At 40.4% G+C, this 23,282-nt stretch overlaps 1 protein-coding gene across 1 annotated transcript in view; it reads right to left on the reverse strand.

Annotated features, from left to right (window-relative positions):
- Nucleotides 1–675: 675 nt before the first annotated feature.
- Nucleotides 676–23,282, reverse strand: part of sema3h (sema domain, immunoglobulin domain (Ig), short basic domain, secreted, (semaphorin) 3H) — a 68,192-nt gene continuing 45,585 nt past the window's right edge. The window contains exons 9-18 of the mRNA XM_014970251.2: nt 19,724–19,793; nt 13,905–14,049; nt 13,609–13,698; nt 13,208–13,337; nt 13,035–13,123; nt 12,728–12,769; nt 12,012–12,166; nt 11,231–11,292; nt 10,482–10,624; nt 676–3,794 (exon numbers count right to left, since the gene is read on the reverse strand). Coding sequence (XP_014825737.1) covers nt 3,321–3,794; nt 10,482–10,624; nt 11,231–11,292; nt 12,012–12,166; nt 12,728–12,769; nt 13,035–13,123; nt 13,208–13,337; nt 13,609–13,698; nt 13,905–14,049; nt 19,724–19,793 — 1,400 coding nt within the window. The 3' untranslated portion in view covers nt 676–3,320. The remainder of the gene's footprint in view (nt 3,795–10,481; nt 10,625–11,230; nt 11,293–12,011; nt 12,167–12,727; nt 12,770–13,034; nt 13,124–13,207; nt 13,338–13,608; nt 13,699–13,904; nt 14,050–19,723; nt 19,794–23,282) is intronic.

The raw sequence follows: 23,282 nt of genomic DNA on the forward strand, positions 1-23,282 counted from the left end.
AGAGAAACAACATGAAGTTGTTGCTCTTGCAACAACAACAGACCTTGTCTGTTAAACAGACCTAGTCAAAGTCTTGTTTTAAACCCAGTTGAGAATCTGTCACAAGACCTGCATGTCCAATCACAGTCCAATCTTACAGAGCTTGAGAAATTTGTAAACAAGAAATTTGCATGTATAAAATGCGCAATGTTCCAACTATGGCAAAAAAGGAAGAAATGGTTCTAAAAGGTTGAAAACCATGTAATATTTTCAACACCATTTCAGCACCAACGCCATTTTAAAAGAAAAACATCACATTATTTCATCACTGGTGACTGAATATGAAAACTATGCCATCTGCAACATCTAATTACAAGAAAAATAAACTGAAAATATTAACTTGTAGTACTATGATACTTATTCATGTATTAAGCTATTTGTGGAATTGTTACATTTTCAAATAGTTTTTTTACTTTCTCAATATATTGTTACATTGTTGACTCAAAACCTACATTACTGTCAAGGTACCTCACTATTACATTACTGATTCCACAGACCTTCAATGCAACAATTTATTTTTATTGATGCTTCAGACAGAAAATGTTAATTTCCCACGCAGTTTGTCATAAGCAGTACCGGTCTGAGCTTTTAGTTTAAGTCAGTGATATGTATATATTAAAGACACAGACAAAGACAATGTTTTAAATACTTCTTTAGTTCTTGCTGCCTCAACTTGAAACAGATCAACTTTTAAATACCAAGAGAATGGGAAGGTTTCCCTATGAAGTTATCAAAATCATACAAATAAAGACGCAGTTAGAAGGCGTTTAAACAGGGGAAATGGTAACAACTGGACATCAGATATACATATAACAGCAAGCAGACAAGGATGCTCACGTTAAAAAAGAAAAAAAAATACAGTGGAGGCTTTATGACTTGGTGATGAGCTTTTACTAACCAAGATGCTTTACTCAAAGTCAGACTAATAAATACAAGAAAGAGTCAAATCAAACAGATGATGGAAGAAGCTCTGCTTAACATGTAGCACATAAGTCGCATTTCACTGTTTTGAGAAGTCACTGTCATCCGATGAGCCAAAGTCCAGCAGAAAACATTCCCGTCGAGCCTCCAGCTTTCAGGTAGCACAACCGAAACGTCTGCATTGCTCACTGAGCCGTTTTCATCACTGGTAGTAAGACGACATTAAAGGCTGGAGCTGCAGAACCAGCTGTCACACAAAGTCACCTGCAGTCTGAAGGTTGAGAAACATGCATGTTATGTACAGAGTCCTCTGCCTCTTAGGGCCCCATCAGCTTGTGTTTTCTTTCTTTTTTTTTTTTTTTTATTTGATCAAACACAAGTGGAAAATCTTTTGAAAGCATTATTTTACAAAGTTCAACATACTGAGAAGAAACACAGTTCAAATTACAGAACAGTTAAATGTCGTCTTTAAATGATAAAGAGTTCATCTGATTTGAAGAGCAAACAATAAACCAAGCAATGAACGTTCTGATTAAGACCCTTGTTGAAGCCATTTAAACCACATCTGCATGAAAAACCCTTTATTTCTTTTTTAAATTTCAACAGATTCTCCAGATCTATGCAAATATTCCAAGCTAAAAGAGCTAAAAGAAGAATCGTACTCGTTTTGTTTTGTTCACTCTGTTCCCCACATAGCACAAAATTAGCAGCAGGACTGCATGTGAACCTGGGTTAATGTTACAGCGCCGAGCACTGCGGCAAACACAATGGAAACCTCTTTTTGCAGTGGTTGGTGCAGCTGCAGCACGCCGCACCGACGTCCTGGGAAAGTCGACCATCAAAGGGATCGTTGCACTCTTCTCTGCTTTTCATCTCAGTGGTCACAGTACGTAATCTTAAGGTGGAACCGCTCCTTTCTCAACAAACTAACAAACGTCTCACTGCTGATGAATAGTTTGTGAATCTACTGTGGTTGATTGTTGTGTCTACCTGTGTTTTTTTTTTTTTAAAGAACAGCTGTCTTATTTATTCTCAATTAAAAGGTAGTTTAATTTGTTTCTGGACATTAATACCGTGTTAAGTTTCTTTCCGGATAGTTTCGAATGTCTTAATTGGCAATCGCTGCTTATTAGGGCCGGTTCGCTTTCAAAGAATACCAAAATGTTCAAAAGCTATAATTCAAAAACCACAAAAAGAGCAGAGCCTGTTCGTGAGATGCCAGAGGAAGTGTAGTAGATGCCCCTCCCCCACATGTTGCTGCACGTTGCTGGTCAAAGTTGACCGTTTGGAAATATTTCAGGCCATGGTGTGTAAAACTAAAGACCCATTGCTCATAATAAAGGTAGCACTGCTGTTCGCACACAGCTCTGAACTACAATTAACACTTGAATACTACTGCTAAATTTAACATGTTTATTCCATATTTCTGTTTAAATCTGTGCAACAAAATAATTGATAAATGACTGTAATAATTATTGCTTAATATTATTGTAGCAGCAGCAAGAATAGTTGTGGCTTTTCTGTTGCAATTCGATCATGTCATTTTTTATTTATTTTTTTTTTACATTTTTGGCCCAATTATTAGCCGACTGTTGATTATTCCTCCATCTGATGCCTTGGTAACAACATCCAAGTACTTTTCAGCACAGTCTGCATGCGTTTTCCCTTGTTTTGGTTTGACCCGTTCCATCGCTGCAAGACAAGTTGCTGTATTCCTAATGATCCCCAATTCTCAATCATCACAGGAGGGGGAACTGTTCAAATCTGGGAACAAAACATTTTAAGAAAATTCTTCCTCCAACCCAAATTTCTTTCCGCTCTCCTACTCGTTTTGCTCTTCTAAATGCTGACAGACAACAGGAAGCTTATTTTTGCCTGTTAAGTTAATAACTGGATACATACAGAGCTCAAAGGTTTTCCTTTAAGTTCAACATCCTTTCAGTAGGGCAACATGTTTTTAAAATTTTAGCTTGTGGAAAAACGCTTCCTCAACCTGAATAATATCCACTTAAATGTCCTCGTCGCAGCACAGAGTGACCTGGCTGTGCTGCTCGTCCTTCATTCGGCATGCTAAGCAACCTAAGCTAATCTACTTTTGCGCGTTTATTCACAAAGTCCTTTGTCGGAGCGAAGCGGTCCTCCGCTCTCCAAGCCGTCCTGTACAAAGTTCAGATGATTATGTGGAGTTTGACTATTTGCCACTAAGATGAGAGGATGCCGTTTTCATTTTAGATAAGTGCATGCGCATGACGTAGTCTCTGTACATACAGTATGAGTGGGTCCTAAAGTATAAGTTAAGTGTGTGCATGTGTGGGTTACACAAAGTGTGTGTGTGTGTCTCAGTCAGTGACGCTGTGCGCTCAGGCGCTCCTCGGTGCCCTCTGTTGAGGCTTGCTCCTGCTCTTCCGTCCCACGGCGCGTCCTCCCCCTCCTCCTCCTCCCCCTGCTCCTCCTCCCCTTCCTCCGCCATGCTTGTGCTTCTCAGCCCTCTCCTTCTCCTTATGTGGCGGAACCATGAAGTCCCCACGGTGGCGCTGGCTGCGCGGCGGACGGTAACCCAGGGCCTTGCAGTGCTCGCCCAGGTTTCCGGGGTGAATCAGGGCCATCACATCCTCGTACCAGGGCTGGGTTCCTGCGCTCTGATAGGACGAGCCGGCCAAGGAGGAGAGGACGCGATTGGCAGAGGGGCTCCAGACGGCGAGGCGGACGGTGACTGCGGTCCAGTGATAGCCGTGCTCCTCCACCTGGCAGTGGTAGACGCCGCCGTGAGAGAGCTCGGCTCGCCGAATCAGGACGCCGCGCTCTATCACCACCAGCTGGTCACCTGTCATTACCTGGATGGATGTTGACTCCATTAACATAATTCAGTTCAATTAAATTTTATTCTATTGTATCAACTCAGTTCAGTTGGTTTTAATTAATTAGAATTTAGGCAAATTAATTGGGGCATGCCATTAGCAATGCATAAGGAGAGCAGTGACTGACCTGCGAAGCAGGTCAGTCACTGCCTCCATGCATTGCATGGCAGGCACCTATTGTTCTACACCCAATAGAACGCCTGGATATTATTATTGGGGCATGCCATTAGCAATGCATAAGGAGAGCAGTGACTGACCTGCGAAGCAGGTCAGTCACTGCCTCCATGCATTGCATGGCAGGCACCTATTGTTCTACACCCAATAGAACGCCTGGATATTATTATTATTATAACAACTTCTTCCATTACCGTTAATGCGGCTCGTACCGCTGCGTGCCCACCCACAAAAGTGGTATCAAAACGTGTGTCTCGATCCCGGCATTGGAGCTATTACTTTTATTGGGGATCGGAGTTACGACGGCGACGTAAAAAGCGAAAAACGAGCGAAATTTCCAACTGCCGAAACCTTAGAGTGTAACTGAAACCAACTGCCGCTTTTTAGAGTGAGAAAAAGAGTGGAATTTTGACCCCAAAATAATTTTGAAATTGCTCTCATGGGTGCAAAAATTGCTCTATTGGTATGAAAGTCGGTCATGACATTGATACGAATGCCTGCTCTGGTAAAATGTTTTCAAAATTTCCCTAGGGCTTACGGTTTTCTGTCCAGGTGCTTCAGAGCAAAGTTTTGGGACAGGATAACTGACGTTCCTCCCCAGTGTTTTACATACATTTCTGAAAAATCTCTGAGCTCAGCGCACACCATTTTTCTCTCATCACTGCAATTACTGTGATTGAGCTACAGATATGAATCGCGGTAATAGATGAGATGAGAAATAGCCCTCTCATATGCTTCAAACGGTTTTTAGATCGGACTTACGGAACCCGAACGGGAAGCAGTCGTTCGGACTGCTTTTTCCATTAAAACTGACTGGGTGTCTCATAAAGATAGATAAGTCTGACACACACAGGGCACTTTCATCACTATAGCAACAGAATGCAGAGAGGGAGAACTGCTGGGGTTTGGACTACAAAGACTCTGTAGTTCTAAATATGGCGGAACACTTTAATACTGAGGGCAGAGCAGAAGGTCAGAACTACAACATGGCGGAACACTCAATGATTACAGAGGAGGGCTGAGCTGGCAGTTAGAACTACTTCCTGTTTTGGGCATTATACAGGTGGATTAACCAAACCACTGTTACACATTGGATTAGTGTGGTTATGAAAATTAAGTTTACTGAAAGTTTCAAAATAAAACTCTGAAAATTGCACTGACAAAAGTGCATCGCCGTAGGCGATGCAAAAATGAAAATCTTTTTTTTATGTTTTTTTTCTCAGGATAGTGAACTGCCTTGCGCAGCAAGGCAGTTCATTAACATTAGCATTTCATGGTTGTCTCAAAGATTGAAATCCTTCCCCAGCTTTCTGTCTCACACACACAGCAGTTGGCTGAGGGCCAATCGCTATAGCAACAGAATCCAGAGAAAGGCAAATCTGCTGGTTTGGACTACAAACCAGCAGCCATAACTGCCATAACTGTAGTTCTATCTATGGCCAAGACTCAGTTAAAACAGAGGCCTGAGCAGCATGTCAGAACTACAACATGGCGGAACACTCAGTTATTACAGAGGAGGAGTTGGCTGGTATTATAAACAACTTGTGCTTTGAGCATTATATAACTGATTTAACCTGATCACTATTACACATGAAATTAGTGTGGCAATTTCAAATGAAGCTTATTGAAAATTTTCAAAATAAAAGCCTTGACAATTTTTACATCATGTAATTGCTCTTTTTACATACATTTCTGCAAAAAGTTCTGAGCTCAGCGCACACCATTTTTCTCTCATCACTGCAATTACTGTGAATGAGCTACAGATATGAATCGCGGTACTAAATGAGACGACAAATAGCCCTCTCATACGCTTCAAACGGTTTTCGAATACGTATCACGGTTCCCGAATGGAAAGGAGTTGTTCGGACAGCTTTTTGGAGTGAAACTGGCTGGCTCAAACACATAGAATTGTTTCTCCCCCTGTCTGGAGAAACACAGGGGGAGGCTTGATCACTATAGCAACAGAACACAGACAAAAGCCAAACTGCTCCTTAGGACTACAAAAACACCATCTTTGTAGTTCTAAACACGATGGAACACTTTACTACAGAGGCCTGAGCAGAAGGTCGGAAGGTCAACATGGTGGAACCCTCAATCATTACAAAGGAGGGCTGAGCTGGCAGTTAAGAAGTACATAATGGTGGAACTCTGACTTATTACAGAAAGAAGGTGAGCAGAATGTTATAACTACAGACAGGGCAGAATGTTCTGGGCATTATATATGAACTGGTTTAACCCAACCACTGTTAGACATGGGATTAGTGTGGCCATTTAAAATGAAGCTTACTGAAAATTTCAAAATAAAAGCCTGACTATTCCTCTCAGGCCTTTATTATGTTTTTCTCTCAGGTTAGTGCAGAGAGAACTACAGATTTAAATCGCGGTTCCATCGGAGACAAGAAATTGCCCTCTTATATGCTTCAAAAAGTTTTCGGATTGCTCTTATGGATGCTGAACAGTAAGCCGCTTTGATCAGAAAAACTAACTGCTTCAAAGAGTTGCTGCACTCCTCTCATGCTAGTGCAACGCCCTAGGCGTTGCAATAATATTAAGCTTTTTTCGCATTTTTTTTCCTCAGGATAGTGAACTGCCTTGCGCAGCAAGGCAGTTCATTAACATTAGCACAAGATTGTGCACAACATTAGCACAAACTTTAGCATTTTACTGCCCCCACTAGTGCACTGCCTTGCGCAGCAAGGCAGTGCACATCCTAACATCCTAACATCCTACATGAATATTAGTCTTCACGCTAATATTAGCATTTTGGCTTATGCATTAATTTCAACATACTGAATGGTACAGGTGCAGTTTAGTCAACATGTTTCTGACTCACCACAGGTTATTGACTACATTGAAGCTTTCTTTAGCATTAATGCTAATTTTTTGCATCAGAACGCTTGATTAAAAACCGACGGGCACACTTTGGCATGCCCCTTAAAATTTCTGCGGAATTTTCTAGTTATTATAACAACTTCTTCCATTACCGTTAATGCGGCTCGTACCGCTGCGTGCCCACCCACAAAAGTGGTATCAAAACGTGTGTCTCGATCCCGGCATTGGAGCTATTACTTTTATTGGGGATCGGAGTTACGACGGCGACGTAAAAAGCGAAAAACGAGCGAAATTTCCAACTGCCGAAACCTTAGAGTGTAACTGAAACCAACTGCCGCTTTTTAGAGTGAGAAAAAGAGTGGAATTTTGACCCCAAAATAATTTTGAAATCGCTCTCATGGGTGCAAAAATTGCTCTATTGGTATGAAAGTCGGTCATGACATTGATACGAATGCCTGCTCCGGTAAAATGTTTTCAAAATTTCCCTAGGGCTTATGGTTTTCGGTCCAGGTGCTTCAGAGCAAAGTTTTGGGACAGGATAACTGACGCTCCTCTCCAGTGTTTTACATACATTTCTGAAAAATCTCTGAGCTCAGCGCACACCATTTTTCTCTCATCACTGCAATTACTGTGATTGAGCTACAGATATGAATCGCGGTAATAGATGAGATGAGAAATAGCCCTCTCATATGCTTCAAACGGTTTTTGGATCGGACTTACGGAACCCGAACGGGAAGCAGTCGTTCGGACTGCTTTTTCCATTAAAACTGACTGGGTGTCTCATAAAGATAGATAAGTCTGACACACACAGGGCACTTTCATCACTATAGCAACAGAATGCAGAGAGGGAGAACTGCTGGGGTTTGGACTACAAAGACTCTGTAGTTCTAAATATGGCGGAACACTTTAATGCAGAGGGCAGAGCAGAAGGTCAGAACTACAACATGGCGGAACACTCAATTATTACAGAGGAGGCCTGAGCTGGCAGTTAGAACTACTTCCTGTTTTGGGCATTATACAGGTGGATTAACCAAACCACTGTTACACATTGGATTAGTGTGGTTATGAAAATTAAGTTTACTGAAAGTTTCAAAATAAAACTCTGAAAATTGCACTGACAAAAGTGCATCGCCGTAGGCGATGCAAAAATGAAAATCTTTTTTTTATGTTTTTTTTCTCAGGATAGTGAACTGCCTTGCGCAGCAAGGCAGTTCATTAACATTAGCATTTCATGGTTGTCTTAAAGATTGAAATCCTTCCCCAGCTTTCTGTCTCACACACACAGCAGTTGGCTGAGGGCCAATCGCTAGAGCAACAGAATCCAGAGAAAGGCTGCTGGTTTGGACTACAAACCAGCAGCCATAACTGCCATAACTGTAGTTCTATCTATGGCCAAGACTCAGTTAAAATAGAGGCCTGACCAGCATGTCAGAACTACAACATGGCGGAACACTCAATTATTACAGAGGAGGAGTTGGCTGGTATTATAAACAACTTGTGCTTTGAGCATTATATAACTGATTTAACCTGATCACTATTACACATGAAATTAGTGTGGCAATTTCAAATGAAGCTTATTGAAATTTTTCAAAATAAAAGCCTTGACAATTTTTACATCATGTAATTGCTCTTTTTACATACATTTCTGCAAAAAGTTCTGAGCTCAGCGCACACCATTTTTCTCTCATCACTGCAATTACTGTGAATGAGCTACAGATATGAATCGCGGTACTAAATGAGACGACAAATAGCCCTCTCATACGCTTCAAACGGTTTTCGAATACGTATCACGGTTCCCGAATGGAAAGGAGTTGTTCGAACAGCTTTTTGGAGTGAAACTGGCTGGCTCAAACAGATAGAATTGTTTCTCCCCCTGTCTGGAGAAACACAGGGGGAGGCTTGATCACTATAGCAACAGAACACAGACAAAAGCCAAACTGCTCCTTAGGACTACAAAAACACCATCTTTGTAGTTCTAAACACGATGGAACACTTTACTACAGAGGCCTGAGCAGAAGGTCGGAAGGTCAACATGGTGGAACCCTCAATCATTACAAAGGAGGGCTGAGCTGGCAGTTAAGAAGTACATAATGGTGGAACTCTGACTTATTACAGAAAGAAGGTGAGCAGAATGTTATAACTACAGACAGGGCAGAATGTTCTGGGCATTATATATAAACTGGTTTAACCCAACCACTGTTAGATATTGGATTAGTGTGGCCATTTAAAATGAAGCTTACTGAAAATTTCAAAATAAAAGCCTGAATATTCCTCTTGGGCCTTTATTATGTTTTTCTCTCAGGTTAGTGCAGAGACAACTACAGATTTAAATCGTGTTTCCATCGGAGACAAGAAATTGCCCTCTTATATGCTTCAAAAAGTTTTCGGATTGCTCTTATGGATGCTGAACAGTAAGCCGCTTTGATCAGAAAAACTAACTGCTTCAAACAGTTAGAATTCTCTCTCCCTGTGTGTCTCACTAACATGATAGTTGAGCTGCTCTTTAGAACTACAATGACTGAAGGTCAGAACTACAACATGGCGGAACTCTCAGATACCACAGATTAGGGCTGAACTGGCATTTAGAACTACTTGCTGTTTTGGGCATTATATAGTTGGATTAACCCAACCACTGTTACACATTTTATTGCTGTGGTCAATTAAAATGAAGCTTAATGAAAATTTCAAAATAAAAGCCTTGATATTTTTCACATCAGCTTTGGGCTTTATGTGAAATGTTTAAACAAACTACTTTTACACATTGAATTGGTGTGGTGGTTAAAATGAAGCCTACTGAAAGTTTCAAAATAAAAGTCTGCATATTCCTCTCATGCTAGTGCAACGCCGTAGGCGTTGCAATAATATTAAGCTTTTTTCGCATTTTTTTTCCTCAGGATAGTGAACTGCCTTGCGCAGCAAGGCAGTTCATTAACATTAGCACAAGTTTAGCATTTTACTGCCCCCACTAGTGCACTGCCTTGCACAGCAAGGCAGTGCATTAGCATTAGCATTAGCCTTTTCCCTAAAGGTAGCTATTAGATAATTTTCTTACTTATTAGCGATGTTCAGTATACTGAATGGAGTAAATCAATGACAGAAAACATGCTAGTGATGCCACACATCCTACATGAATATTAGTCTTCATGCTAATATTAGCATTTTGGCTTATGCATTAATTTCAACATACTGAATGGTACAGGTACAGTTTAGTCAACATGTTTCTGACTCACCACAGGTTATTGACTACATTGCAGCTTTCTTTAGCATTAATGCTAATTTTTTGCATCAGAAGGCTTGATTAAAAAGCGACGGGCACACTTTGGCATGCCCCTCAAAATTTCTGCGGAATTTTCTAGTTTAATTAATATCATTTTAATTTCATCTTAATGGACTTAATTTAATTTCTATTCAACCTCAGCTTCATTTCATTAACATTTTTTCAGCTGACTTAATTTCATTTTGATTCAATTGTTTGTTTTTTTTTCACAATTTAATTCAACTCAAATTGATGGTTTAATAAGCTTATATATAAACAGCTTCAACTCCCAACAAAATGACAAGTCAATTATTGACCTCAATGTTTAATTTTGAAAGTAATGTGAACATCAGATGCTTTAACCTGTCAGATCTGACGGTGTTCGGGTAAAATGTGTCTACCTGGTTCAGTTCGGCGCTGTTCTCTCCAGCTTGTTTGTACCAGGTAACGGCAGCGTGTCTGGACCGAGGCAGACACTCCAGGTAGGTGCTGTTGCCCTCGGCAACCATCATGACCCTCTGCTCCGCCTCCACCTGCAGCCCAGCTGAATTAAACCAACAAAACACAGCAACTCATTAAACATGCCTCTGTTGCTGGTATAGATTCAGCTTTGGTCCGTTTCTGTGTTTATTTTCTCCCTTGAAGTTATTTCTTTACAAAGGGTAGATTTTTTTTTTGTAAAGATGTGTAGAAAGGCTTAGTAGAAATATTATTCCTTTACTCCAATAACATAATCTCACACTGAGGAACTTAAAAAACCCAACTTTTAATTATAGTAGATTTATTTTGTGAGAGAGTAATTTAGCCTGTTCAGAAATAGTTTTAACCAAATCATTAGTGCACAGCCTTTCATATCTCTAGCAATTTCTTTAAATCAAGTTCAGCTGAATCTTTTTATTAATTTATATTTTACTTTTCAAAGATTTTAATTACTTGTAATTAGTAATCTATGACTTCCTGTTTCCATCGGCTGAAAATATGACGCAGAAGCCCCGTTCTTCAAGCCCCAGCCAACTGACTGGACTAACACCTATCTTTGTATTGCCGTTTTGATAGATGTGGTTCAAACCATGTTGGTCTGCAAAGTATTCATGCATAATGAGCAGTTGGACGCTTCACACTTGGTGAAATCATTGGATTTGCTCCTCACCTCCCTGTCGGACGCACTGAGTTAGTGGATCCTCCTCCTCCCCTAAATGACGAGCATTTCTCCTGCAGACAAACAAATATAAGGGTTAGTTACAGGGATGTACGCAGATAGACACTAGGTGGTGCTAGGCATCCTGCCCTTTTCTCTCTTTAGAAAAAAGTGCCCTTTTGAAATGTGCGTGTGTGTTTTTGTAAGTAGCATTCTGGATTACCAGTGCCCTCCATTTCTATAATTTTGTCAAACAACATAATTTCTTTCATTTTGGCCTTTTTTCCTCTTGAGCACCCTGCCCTCCAAAATGTCTGTGCACTCCACTGGTTAGTCGTTTCTGGCTCTACCAGAGAAAAGGCTCGGAGTGATGACATTGATTTGCAAATGCTGGTTACTATGTAAATTTTGTCCTGATGATGGCACTAGAGAGAAGGTCATATAGTGCTTCAGTCTGATAGAAGTAAATCAATCTGCTCATGCAATCACTGGGGGGAAAAGGTTAGATTATAATATCCCCAATAAACATGAAAAACGCTGGTAGACGTTTTGTAAAAGGGGCCACAGTGTTATTCATCGGGAAAAAATGCCGAAAGCCTAAACAGAGAAATCCGAGTTTAGATGTGATCAACTTTTAAACTATCAACAGATGTGCTTCTAATTTCATTCTAGATGACTGACTGGAGATTGCATCTCCCACATTTAACTGAGGGGGAAGACATTTAGCTACACTGTAATCACGTTAGCTGTTGTTTGGATTTTTCAGAAAATGTGCTCTTTCTTTCTTCCCTACCGGCGCACGGTGGGCATATACGGACTGCAGGCATGTCCGTCCCAGGTGCAGTAGGGATCCCTGGCCAAGCAGCACTCTGCGCAGGCCTGGCCGTACAGCTCACACTGGTACAGGGCCAGCTGAGACACGCCCTCCCTGGAGCCCACAAACAGCCACTGTGGAAGACGAGTGAGGTGGCAGATAGAAACAGATTGAGGAGAAAACAGAGGAATGGAGGATCATTAAGGGAAACAGCAAAAAGAGGCAGAAATCCAGTTCAAATGATGAACAAAAAGACAATATTCATCTCATTTAATGATGAGCAACACACTGAACTCATGCTGCTTGTGCATAGGAGCAAAAAATGTGTTGACGCTTGTTTTTTTTTTATAGATTAGATATCTAAATCTGTTGTTGAGAAAGCTGTGGGTTTGTCTTTTTCAAAGATCGCAGACTATTTTAACAAAGTAAGGTGAAAATATATGTGTGTGCGTGTGTGTGTGTGTGTGCACACAAGTCTGTGTGTACAGTGTGGTATCACTTCATTATGCCACTGACTGAGGTGAGGTAACCATAGCAACTGGTGATGAAGATGTCCTTGGAGACGCAAGGTGGAAAGATGAGTGATAAGTGTGACGCTGTGCATGCAGGGGTGTGTGTGTGTGTGTATGTGTGTGAGTGTGAGTCAGGGAGTTTATAAGTTTGGCAGCAACTTTCTGTCTCGTTCATTTTGTTACCTTTTTCTTTGACAACGCCATCGCTGTCACGGGTGATTTGTGCTGTGAATAGAGAGAAACATGCTTAGTGTCTAAAGAAGCAAATAGCAACACTAGAGATCAATATTAAACCGTTTTTATGAAACTCAAATCTAAGAAATGTAACAAAAAAAAAAAAAGTAAACAAAATAACCTCCTAGAGGTAATGGGCCAGAAAACACTATGCAGACGTATCAAATCACAAGATTTATATATATATTTTTTTAAAAATCAGAAATTAAGCTGAAATATGCACATATTTTCATATTTTTTAAATATTTTATTGTACCTGAAAAACCTGCAGCTGCTCCAGAGTGACCTCCTGACTCTGACCGTGCTCTCTGGGCAGATGGATAGCCTTTAGCACAAGACCTGAATCTGAGGAAACAAAGAACAAATAACATTTAACATAAAAAACAGGACAAGGTTTAAAATGAGCCGGCCACTCCCTCTGCTCTCTACCTGTGCCGATGAACAGGACGTCATACGTGCCATCCACAGCCTCCACCCGGTCCACCAGCAGCTTGCTGAACTTGTAGTGAACACCCACTCTCACCAGCAGTGGGCGCTCTCCCAGAGGCAGCACGTGTTCCTGAAACAAAGTTCATTACATTTACAAAACTGGTCATTTTAAATATAACGTGTTAAAATTGCCATTTTTCAGCCAGCTTTGTCAATCAGCCAAAAAAATGATGGAAAATTCATGTCATCAAAGATGAGGTGGCGAAAGCCAATTTAATTTAACTTCTTTATCTTATTTAGACCAAAATAGAGAGGGGGGAAAAATGACTGGACCCTGCGTAAAACAGGGCAGTCTTATTACATTAAATGGGTTTAATTTAATAATGTTAAAGAGGACGGACCTGCAGCAGCGGGTGAGTCCTGCTGAAGAAAATCACGTCGTCAGGATATTCTCTGGTGGAGCTGTAGCTTCCATAAGTGCTGCTGGGACACTGTCAGTGAGAAACAGGAAAAACGCATCGTTATTTAAGCACTGCATTGGCCTCAAAACAACATGTAGACATTATTGTTTTTACTATTTGTATTTGTGCAATAAATGAAAGCTCAAATTTGAGCTGTCACTTGTCTCGCATGCTTGTTTTAATCAGTTTCAACTAAAATCATGCATCAAGTCAGACGGTTGGGAGTTGCAGCTTACAGTTCCTGGCCGTGGATAAGGCACTTTTCCCGTGAACTCGGCCCATTTGTACTGAGGCCCCTCTTTATGCAGAAAGTTGCCCTTAAAGGCTCGAACCACGTCCTCCATTCGATAGACGCACACCGCCGAACCGTTCAGGATGTCACTGAAAACAGAGCAGAAGAAGAGCTGTCAGGTAATCCTGTCCACCTGTTGTTATCCTTCCACCAGCAGCAAGAACAACAGCATCACTTCAGTCAGAAGGTGATGCAAGGCACTGGTAATAAAGTCTGCATATGCTCATCTTCTTATTTTGGACTTTTAATGATGAACTTGAACTGTTCCTTTACTGCACTGGCATTTGTAACAACAGGAAATGAGTCAAGAAGTTTTAATGTATGGTCAGAATGGCACATAAATATGTACATAAATCAAATAAATGTCCCTTAGTAAGTTGGACCTCTGCTAGTTGCTGACTGCAGCCATCCTTAAGCCTGCAGCACACATCTGGCTGGAGGCTGAATTATACTTCACAACACAGTTGAGAGCGCTCTTTCAAATTAATTGGATTCTGGAGCCTGTAAGTTCAGGCCATACATTTCCAGCACAGAAGGAGTCAGCGCTTTCCAGAAGCTAAATGTTAGCCTGACATGTCCATTCTGGAGCCAGATTTTATGTGTTTGGGATCACTGCCCTGCTGGAAAACGCAGCTGTGTCCAAGCTTCAGCCGTCTGCCCCAGCGGCGGTGTGTTTACTTGTGCTGGACCATGAAGCAATCAATGTGTGTAGTAATTGTGAGCTTCCACAAAAATATCTGGGAGGACATTTTCAGTTATGGATTGGGACTGATGGTTAGAAAATGACTAGAGGAGAAGGGAAAGAATTTCAAAGTTTTTAATCCTCCCGTCTTTGTAATAGGAAAGTACAACAGGAAGAAAAACCAACCCTCCACCATGCTTAACAATGAATACATCGCTCTGAAGTTCAAACGCCTCACCTAGACTCCTCTTCTTTCTCTGGGGGCAAACAGCTACATTTTGACATTTCACATTTATCTAGAAGAAATGTAACTAAAGCAGATAGGCAGCTGCTTGACTTCCAGTTGTTTTCTTTTTCTGGTCGGTGACATTTGAGTCCACAGAGATGTGAAACCTGCACCACTGAGAGCAATGCCTCTAAGCTTTGAGGCTGCTTTCAGTTCATGGGAGCCTTGTTGGTTTATGGATTGTTCTCTTTTCATCAGAGGATGACAGTTTGGGCCAAATTTGGGCATATTATATTATTTTTATATATATATATATATATATATATATATAGATATAGATATAGATATATATATATATATATATATATATATATATATATATATATAGATATAAATATATCTATATCTATATCTATATATATATATATATATATATATATATATATAGATATAGATATAGATATATTTATATCTATATATATACACACATATACACACAGCTGGGTTTGTGCCAGGAAACCAACCAAGTTAAATTGGCTCCACTGACTCTAAACAGAAGGATGTTAGAAGCTTCTGGGTGGCCACAAAATACATTCAAATTGCAACTTTCAGGCCGTATGTATAATTCTGACCCTGTGAGGATTACACCAAAGTCACATTGAAATTCTTCTGCTTTTGTACTTATCCGAAGTTGTTTTAAACTCATTCCACCATGAAAAAGAATAGTTAAATAAATCATTAAGAGCCCACAATCAATATGAGCGTTATGTCTACAGTGTTTATTACAAACATCTGACTGGCACTGGATATGAAAAGCTGCATCTCATTGTGGCTTTTCTTTAACTTTTACTGACCTCTCTACGCCAGCAGTCAAAGTATTTAAATGTGCTCCCTTTGAGGCTTTTACCGCAAAACACACCAACAACCATCGTCAGTTCTGGAAAGGATTCTTATAAACGCTTATTTAAGTAAAAAAAAAAAAAAAAAAAAATCCACTGAAGCAGAAACAGGACAGACAGAAAAGCCACATTTACATGACTCAGATTGGTTTCTCTTGGTTCATGTGGGTGACACATATGCAGAACGTATGCTCTGACGCTCCGCTGGAGGAATCCTCCTTTCATTCCTCCAGCCAGTTGTTCACTCTGACACATCACAAAACCCGAAGGGTCACAACTACAAATCCACTTTTAACTCCTTTAAAACCAAATTCACTATTTAGGCTCATAAAGTTAGGGAAAACCTGGCATTCATAGTTAAAACAGACTATTTTTGCGGAATTTTACGAGAGTATTTACAACGGTTTTCCTGAAATAAAGACACAATTTTATATAAAATCTCATTATCAAAGGTTATTCCAAAGAAGGGGTTCCTTCAAAAGACAAAATAATACAGAAGACTGATTCATGCTCAATCCCATCCTAAAGTCAGAGAGCGTGTGCAACTATGACTTTGCTGCAGGGAGGAGTTTCCATTCAGAAGGAGTGACCCCTCTTCTGTGGTTGTGACCCCACCCTGCGCGATGCTTTGGATTTCTGTCCATTCCCTGCTAAGATCCCAGACACTTTCCAAATCCCCCAGAAACAGGCCAACACCCAGCGCGGCCGTGCCAAATGCAGTCATGCTTCTGCTGCTACTGTAGAGCTCTGGGCTTTAGCTCAGGAACGCTGTTAACTCTGGGAGTGTGTGGTGCCAGCAGCAATGTGGAGGAAATGAGGAAACCCAGGCTGTCTTAGTTGGCCATGAGGGTGCTCATTTTCCTCTCTCTCTTTTACTAACTTTTTCCTAAGCCACTCTTTCAGACGCCGCCTGCTCTTTGGGTTCTTTATTTGTTGATTTGACAGCTGCCTCCGCCTCCACGAGTCTGTTTCTTTTAGACATCGCTCATTTTCTTTTCTCTTTCCGCCTGAAGTTGCAGCTGCAGGTGTTTTGGGCGACGCCTCCACCACTTTGCCGGTCCTTCTCATGAACAACTCAAGCCCAGTCGGGTTGGAAAGAGAAGAACCGAGTTTAGCTTTTTGCACAAATTAGCAAAAGAGGATTTTGTATAAAACCAAGAAAATTATGGACAACCATGAGCATCCTATTCATGAAACTGTCATAGAAAAACTGAGTGTCTTCAGTCAGAGGCTTTGCTATAATACAGACTGCTACAGAAGGTCTTTGCTGCCCCATCACCATCTACAATAACTCTGAAGAATCTTGAATTAATATGAGTTTTTAATTTCCCTTTGGAATGAATAAAATAGTTTTGAATTGAATTGAATATGGTTTGTCTTAAACCATATCTGACTTTGAGTCGTTTTGTGTCATTGTCATAGTCTCATTTGCCGCCACACACAGTTTCCATTCCAGTATTTCATTCTATTAAGCACCAAGCATCATCTTTGTCTGTGTTGAATAAATGTCTACCCACAGCATGACCCTGCCACCGTCGTATTGATCATAGGGTCGATGTGTTCAGGGTTTTTTGTATCTTATGCATGATCTGTGACAGACGCTGGTTTCCTTTTGCTTCCGCCTCTTACATAAAGACTAGGTTTGTGATTGCACTGGACTTTATTCTGGGTATTAGAGTGAAGGGGGGTGAAGAGTTGTGGACTTTGTTCTTGTTTTGTGTGTTTATATGTGAAAAATGTCAGAATGGGACAGATTGGCTCCAAAGTCCGTTCACAGATGTTGACGACAACGACGAAGACGATAATGCGACAATGATGATGATGCGACGATGAATGTTCATTGTTGTTAAAAGTGAATGAACAAGAATTTCATTCATGACTCAGAGTGACATAAGAAAGAGCAAGCGGTGTGTAACCGGCAGCATGTGACACCGACATCTGTGTGCCACGCACCAGAGTGAGGCATCCTGTCACAGACACACTCTTCGTGGCGAAGCGTCATGTCGCACTGACTGAGGCAGAACAACACAGACGTTGTGTTTGCTTGGTAAGTTAAAAGGAAGACGATTTCATTGTCTTCTTTCTTCGAGTGGTAGAAGAAAACTACATGCTGCTATGTAAAATATAATAAAGATTTTAACATGCAAACATAAGAAGGACTGTTACGTGTGCAGTTGCTAAGAAAATATTTTTTTACTGAATAGGGATTTCAGGAACCACAGGAATTTATCCTTTTGGACGTCAGGGTTATTTAAAGTGCTATCTGGTCGGTGCAGGAATGCTCACTGATTAAAACCACAGAATGTCCTTCACTGTATACTCTGCAGTTTCATTTGAAGCCTGAACATTGCTGCAAAGCTTCTGAAATTACATTTATTCTGTTTACAAACACAATTTTCAAAATGGCTACATGCTACTTTAGAATAATCTCAAACGAAATGGGGGAAAAAAACGAAATCACTGAAAAAAATCTCATATAAGTTAATTGCTTATTAATATTTATTGACCTCTGATAGATTAAAACAATAACAAATAAAAACTGTACAATCAGTACAGCCTTATTGGCTCAGTAGTACCTGAGAGAACTTTCTCCATCTCACAGTCGGTGGCTCCAGAAATGTAAGCACAATTTTGTAAAGCATCATTCAAACCCCGTGATTGTTCTGTACAGAAACACTTCAGACTTCTCTGAGCAAATTCACATCTCAGGAAAACACACTTGTTCAGTGTTCAGAACAGACAATATGCAGGTTTAATCATCGTACGACTCGCGTAGTGGAAGCGGAGGTTTCATCGATGCAGGAGCCACTTCTAAAGCGTTGGTGAAAATGATGCCGCTGTCAAGACAACAGAGGTCTGTGATTATTCCAGCAGGAAAATCCCACACCTCACTCTGCATGGCCGTGCTTTCATATACACAAAGTGCATATGCTTGACTGGCCTCCCTGCAGTTCACACCTGTTTTCAACCGAAAATGTGATGAAGCAAATCAGGAGGAAACCGCCCAGAGCAGCCGAGATCTTGCTGTTCGCAGGAACAGAAACGGCTTACTCTTGCAAAAGTGCCACAGATTTAATTTGAAATGACCAGATGATGGAAAAGTTTAGTCAAAAGGAAGACCTTAAACTGGAATGGACAGCGCAAAACAAACAAGTTAAAAACCTTACATTATAAGTGAAATAATGTACCAACAGAAGCAGTAATTTTCATCACTATTCAAGAACTATTGACTTAAAACAAGGTCCTCAGGTTGTTTGTAAGTTAGTTTTGTCTTATTTACATGAAATAAGATAGCTGCATTACAATCTAGACAAAGCTACTTGGTTTTGTTGTGTAAGAGACTGAAGGATCTCGCTTGTTGAATTAAAGAATGAAATGCTTAGCTTTAATTCTCTTGAGCTGGGTACCGGATCCATTTTTATAAGGAGATCAGGTGGAATTGAAACCTTTTCTAGTCTTTAAAAACCCAAATAAAAAACTGCATCAGCAATTTGGAGTGAACATGACAAAATGCAAGACCTGTGATTAATGTATAAAAGGCACACTTAAAAAAATGATTTAAGACATCTTAAGGCCTTAATTTTAGATACATGAACTTATTAGTACACCTGCAGTTCAGCAAGTGACATTTGCTGTTTTATGGCTCTTCTTCTCTTATGCTTTTTGTTTTTAAATACTCCATATTTTTTATTTGCTTTGACACTCTAACTTTACTCCCATAAACCATTATAGCAGAGTTTGGATTTAAACGCCCCGGTATCTGCAAAAAGAGCTGATAAGCGTCTATAACTTCATGTTTTTTTTTTCTTCCATATAAACCATGTGTAGGAGGACAAACCGTTTATCCGCTGTAAATTTCAAACTCTCCCTCTCACAGTATATGTGCAAGAATATACATAAATTACAAGTATATATAGGACTCTGCTCCTGTTATTTCTGCATTATGGAGGAAATACCTGGAAGTAGTGAACAGGCCGTAGATGAGAGGATTCTTCTTGTCTTTCCCATGAAGAATAAAGATGTCCTCTGAATGGAGACGGTCGGAGGAGAGTCAAGAAAGGACAGATCAGGCGAATGAATGAAAGAATGAAAGAAAGAAAGAACAAAATAAAACATCAGATAAATAAGTAACATTTCACATTCTTATTGCACCACATGTCTCTGAGCATTAATCTGTGTGAAGAACCATGCTTGTATGTTTTAAGTCAGACACTTTGTATTCATCCTAGGCATTCCTGCGTCTACGGGGCGGCCTGTGTGACTAATAGCGCCGGGCGTACAGGCAGCATGGCTGACTGGCTGCTTGTAATGAATCTGTAGCCATTAATAACCAGCCGCAGTGGGAGAGCTGGGGGCTGAGTCCGCTGCAGGAGAACAACACCTGCTGTTACACACACCAACGCCACGCCTCGGTCTTCGCTCCTCATTTCAAAAAACAGCAGTTCGCAACATTAGCCGGGTTTTTCTCGCTCTGCCGTTGCTCAAGCTGTGTTCTCTCAAGCGGCGCAGTCAGGTGGAGATTGTTCCCTCCATCTGTCCGTCTTCGCACGGCCATCCCTTAAAGCCAGAGCAATTTCATCTCGACTCAAACAGGTGGATTTGGAGAGATTTCTCGGCGCGGTTAACTAAGAAATCAAACCAGACTGGCGGGAACTGTAGGCTAAATGCAAAAATGTGCAACGTTTCAGAGCATTTTCCTTCTTTTGAGAGAAATTGATAAGCATTCCTCTAAGGTGAGGAGAAATACATTGTTTGATTGGACAAAAAGTATAAAAAAATTAGATTAATTAACTAAGTAGCTCTTTCAAACTTGCCCATCAAGTCTATGAGATTAATCCATTATATAGCATTTTTATACTAGATTGTCAGTATTGTGTATGAAAGAGTTCAAATAAACCAGATGATGAGCCGTGGTCCCAGTTTGGAGAACAATAAACTGAATGAAGCCGTTTTTAACCGGAGGACATGAAGGTAACACTGATCATTTTTGATGTTGCTCAACTTTTAAATTTTTTTGTCCATCTTTGAAGTTTTTTTTTTAGTAACTTTGACTTTATTGGGGTTTTTTATATGCCTTTTAACCAATTAAAGCAATCTTTATTGCTTCCTTTTGGGGGGCTGTTGACTCCCATTCAAAGTGTTTTTTTTTTTAATTCCTACTGAAGTTTAATGTCTGTTTTGTATTTTTGTTTCCTTGCATTCAAACCTATTTAATGTTTTGCTATCATCACTTTTCACTAAGTGAATACATTTTTTTAATACGTATACGTAGCATGTGTTATAGGTGGGCAAATGGTTTGCAGCTAGTTTTAAAAAAAGTTGCTTTAATTGGTGTTAAAACATCCTAAATAACTTTTGTTGTATACGTCATGTTTTTAAAAGAGTAGTAAAGAAATGCACTGTTAAATTTCTCTCTTTGATGTAAGATTTTTACGTACCACTAAGCAAACTAGCAGTTTTTAAAGGGAGGAGCCGAATCTGATGTGTTGATGTTGGTCTATGTCTCTTTAAGAACCTCCCAACCTTTCCGACATTTCCCCTTCAGCATGTTATTACAACAATACTTTCCCATACTGTCCTCTAATACCTTTTACAATCATGTGTTGGATAATGAACTCAGGAAAAATTGCAGCTCCACCAGCTGCTAATTGCTAATTGCTAGTCTATAGGAGCAGCGTGCGGTTCTGTGTGGACCAGAACCTCGACTGGGAACTGCAGTTAAAAGGTGGAGTTTTGGGAAAGTAGGCGCTGCATTGTATGAGAAAGCATTAAGGCATCCAATGAATGGTTACCATGGGAGATTCAAGGATTTCTCAAACATGCATGAATGAGTCAAAGCAAAACTGCAGGTGTGTTTTTGTCATTATAAAATGGCATAAACCTTAAAAAAAAGTCAGTTTTGCATAATGCCTCTCCTTAAGACTCAATAAACTTTAAACATACGGGAGTAGACAGAAAGAGTAGTTATGTAGGCGACTGCCAACTGCACCAAAAAGATGTTTAAAGGTGTTTCTTCAAGTCTAATGTCGTAATGAGGAAACAACAGCTCCTTGTCTAACTTTGGCAAATACTTGAGCTTTAATTTAATCTTCAGAGACAAAACTTTGACGATACACTTTTGCCTCTTTCATCAAATAAATTTCTATTTGGCACCTTGTCGTAGCATTCATCTTTTTTTTGCCGTCTCGGCTCAGGCAAGACCTTGGCTCTCACAGTTTATTTAAATCACAATAAATCAAAGCTGTTCTGTTTCTGCACTTTTGTCTCAGATAAGAGCGGCGAATGTTTTATCGTCCCATCACAACAGCAGAGAACAGAGCGCTTTGTTTTCTGGGTGGCATGCTGTGATAATCTATAAATACATGACTTGATTCAGCTTCTGGGCTGAGTTTGCCAAACAGCTTTGAGAGTCTTAGAAACTCTCGGAGCTCCTGCTGATGTTGAGACACAGAGTTTGTAGCACAGCCTGTCTGAGGTAATGGGGAAATGCGTTATTTGCTTAACAAGGCGAACTAAGTGGAAAGAAAGTGGGTCTATATATTTGCTGAACTTTTCCTTAAGTGTGTTGTTCGGATTTTCACATCTTGCGTGGCAAACGGAGTGAATAAGTGGGATTATTCACTAGTTTGCAGTGTGTATTCCTTAGAAAGAAGGGAGTAAACACAGGTCACGACGTTTCCCCTCTCGTGGTGAGGAGGAGTGGAGATGGAAACAGAGAAGTGGATGAGCGATCCCACATTCCAGGTGGCCTCCAGGAACGGCGGCTAATCTCATCTCATCAACACATCTTCACCGCACACACAGTCACATTCAGGATGTAAACCTTACACTTCCTAAGTTTGCTTGCACATGTTCAGATCCTGGAGCATAGTTGTTTTAAAATATATATTTATCCCTATTATTAAAGTGTAAATGTGTTTTTTAGCTCCTAGGCTTTGCTGTCTTTTACACCTGCTCGTCTCATCTCCATAATTCCTTCATCTTGGTTCTGTTTTCAGGGTCAGATCTTTCAGAAAATGTCCCCCACTTCTAAGCTCACATAACAGATTATTACCTTTATCATCATCTCTTTCCACTCCCATTCCACTTGTCTTGAAAGATTTTTATAACTCTGGAAACTCTTCATGATGTATACGCCGTGCGCTATGTTCTTTTTTTGTTTTTTTCTCTCCCAAAACGATGTGATATTTTCAAAGCAGGAAAGATAGCCAGACTAAAAACAGAAGCAGTGGGAGAGTCAGTGCTCCGGTAAGATTTAGAGCTTCTCAGCGAGTTCAGTGGATCCCATTGAAGTGTTTTTGTATCTTCCCGAGCCTCAACAAAGAGCAGGATAAGCCGATGTCAAAGAGCACCCCCAGTGGACAGGACTGTTGTTCCAATATAAATCTATTTAACCCGTCCCACTGTGGTTCTGACTGCATGTTTTGGGTTGTTGTTCCTCTGGAAGGTGAACCTCCACTCTGGTCTTATTGAAGAAAACCTGCTCTGCAGTACCATGCAGCCACTGCCATGTTT

This window comes from Poecilia mexicana, unplaced genomic scaffold (genome assembly GCF_051168715.1).
Source record: "Poecilia mexicana isolate PSO_F unplaced genomic scaffold, ASM5116871v1 scaffold_7, whole genome shotgun sequence".
NCBI lineage: Eukaryota > Metazoa > Chordata > Actinopteri > Cyprinodontiformes > Poeciliidae > Poecilia > Poecilia mexicana.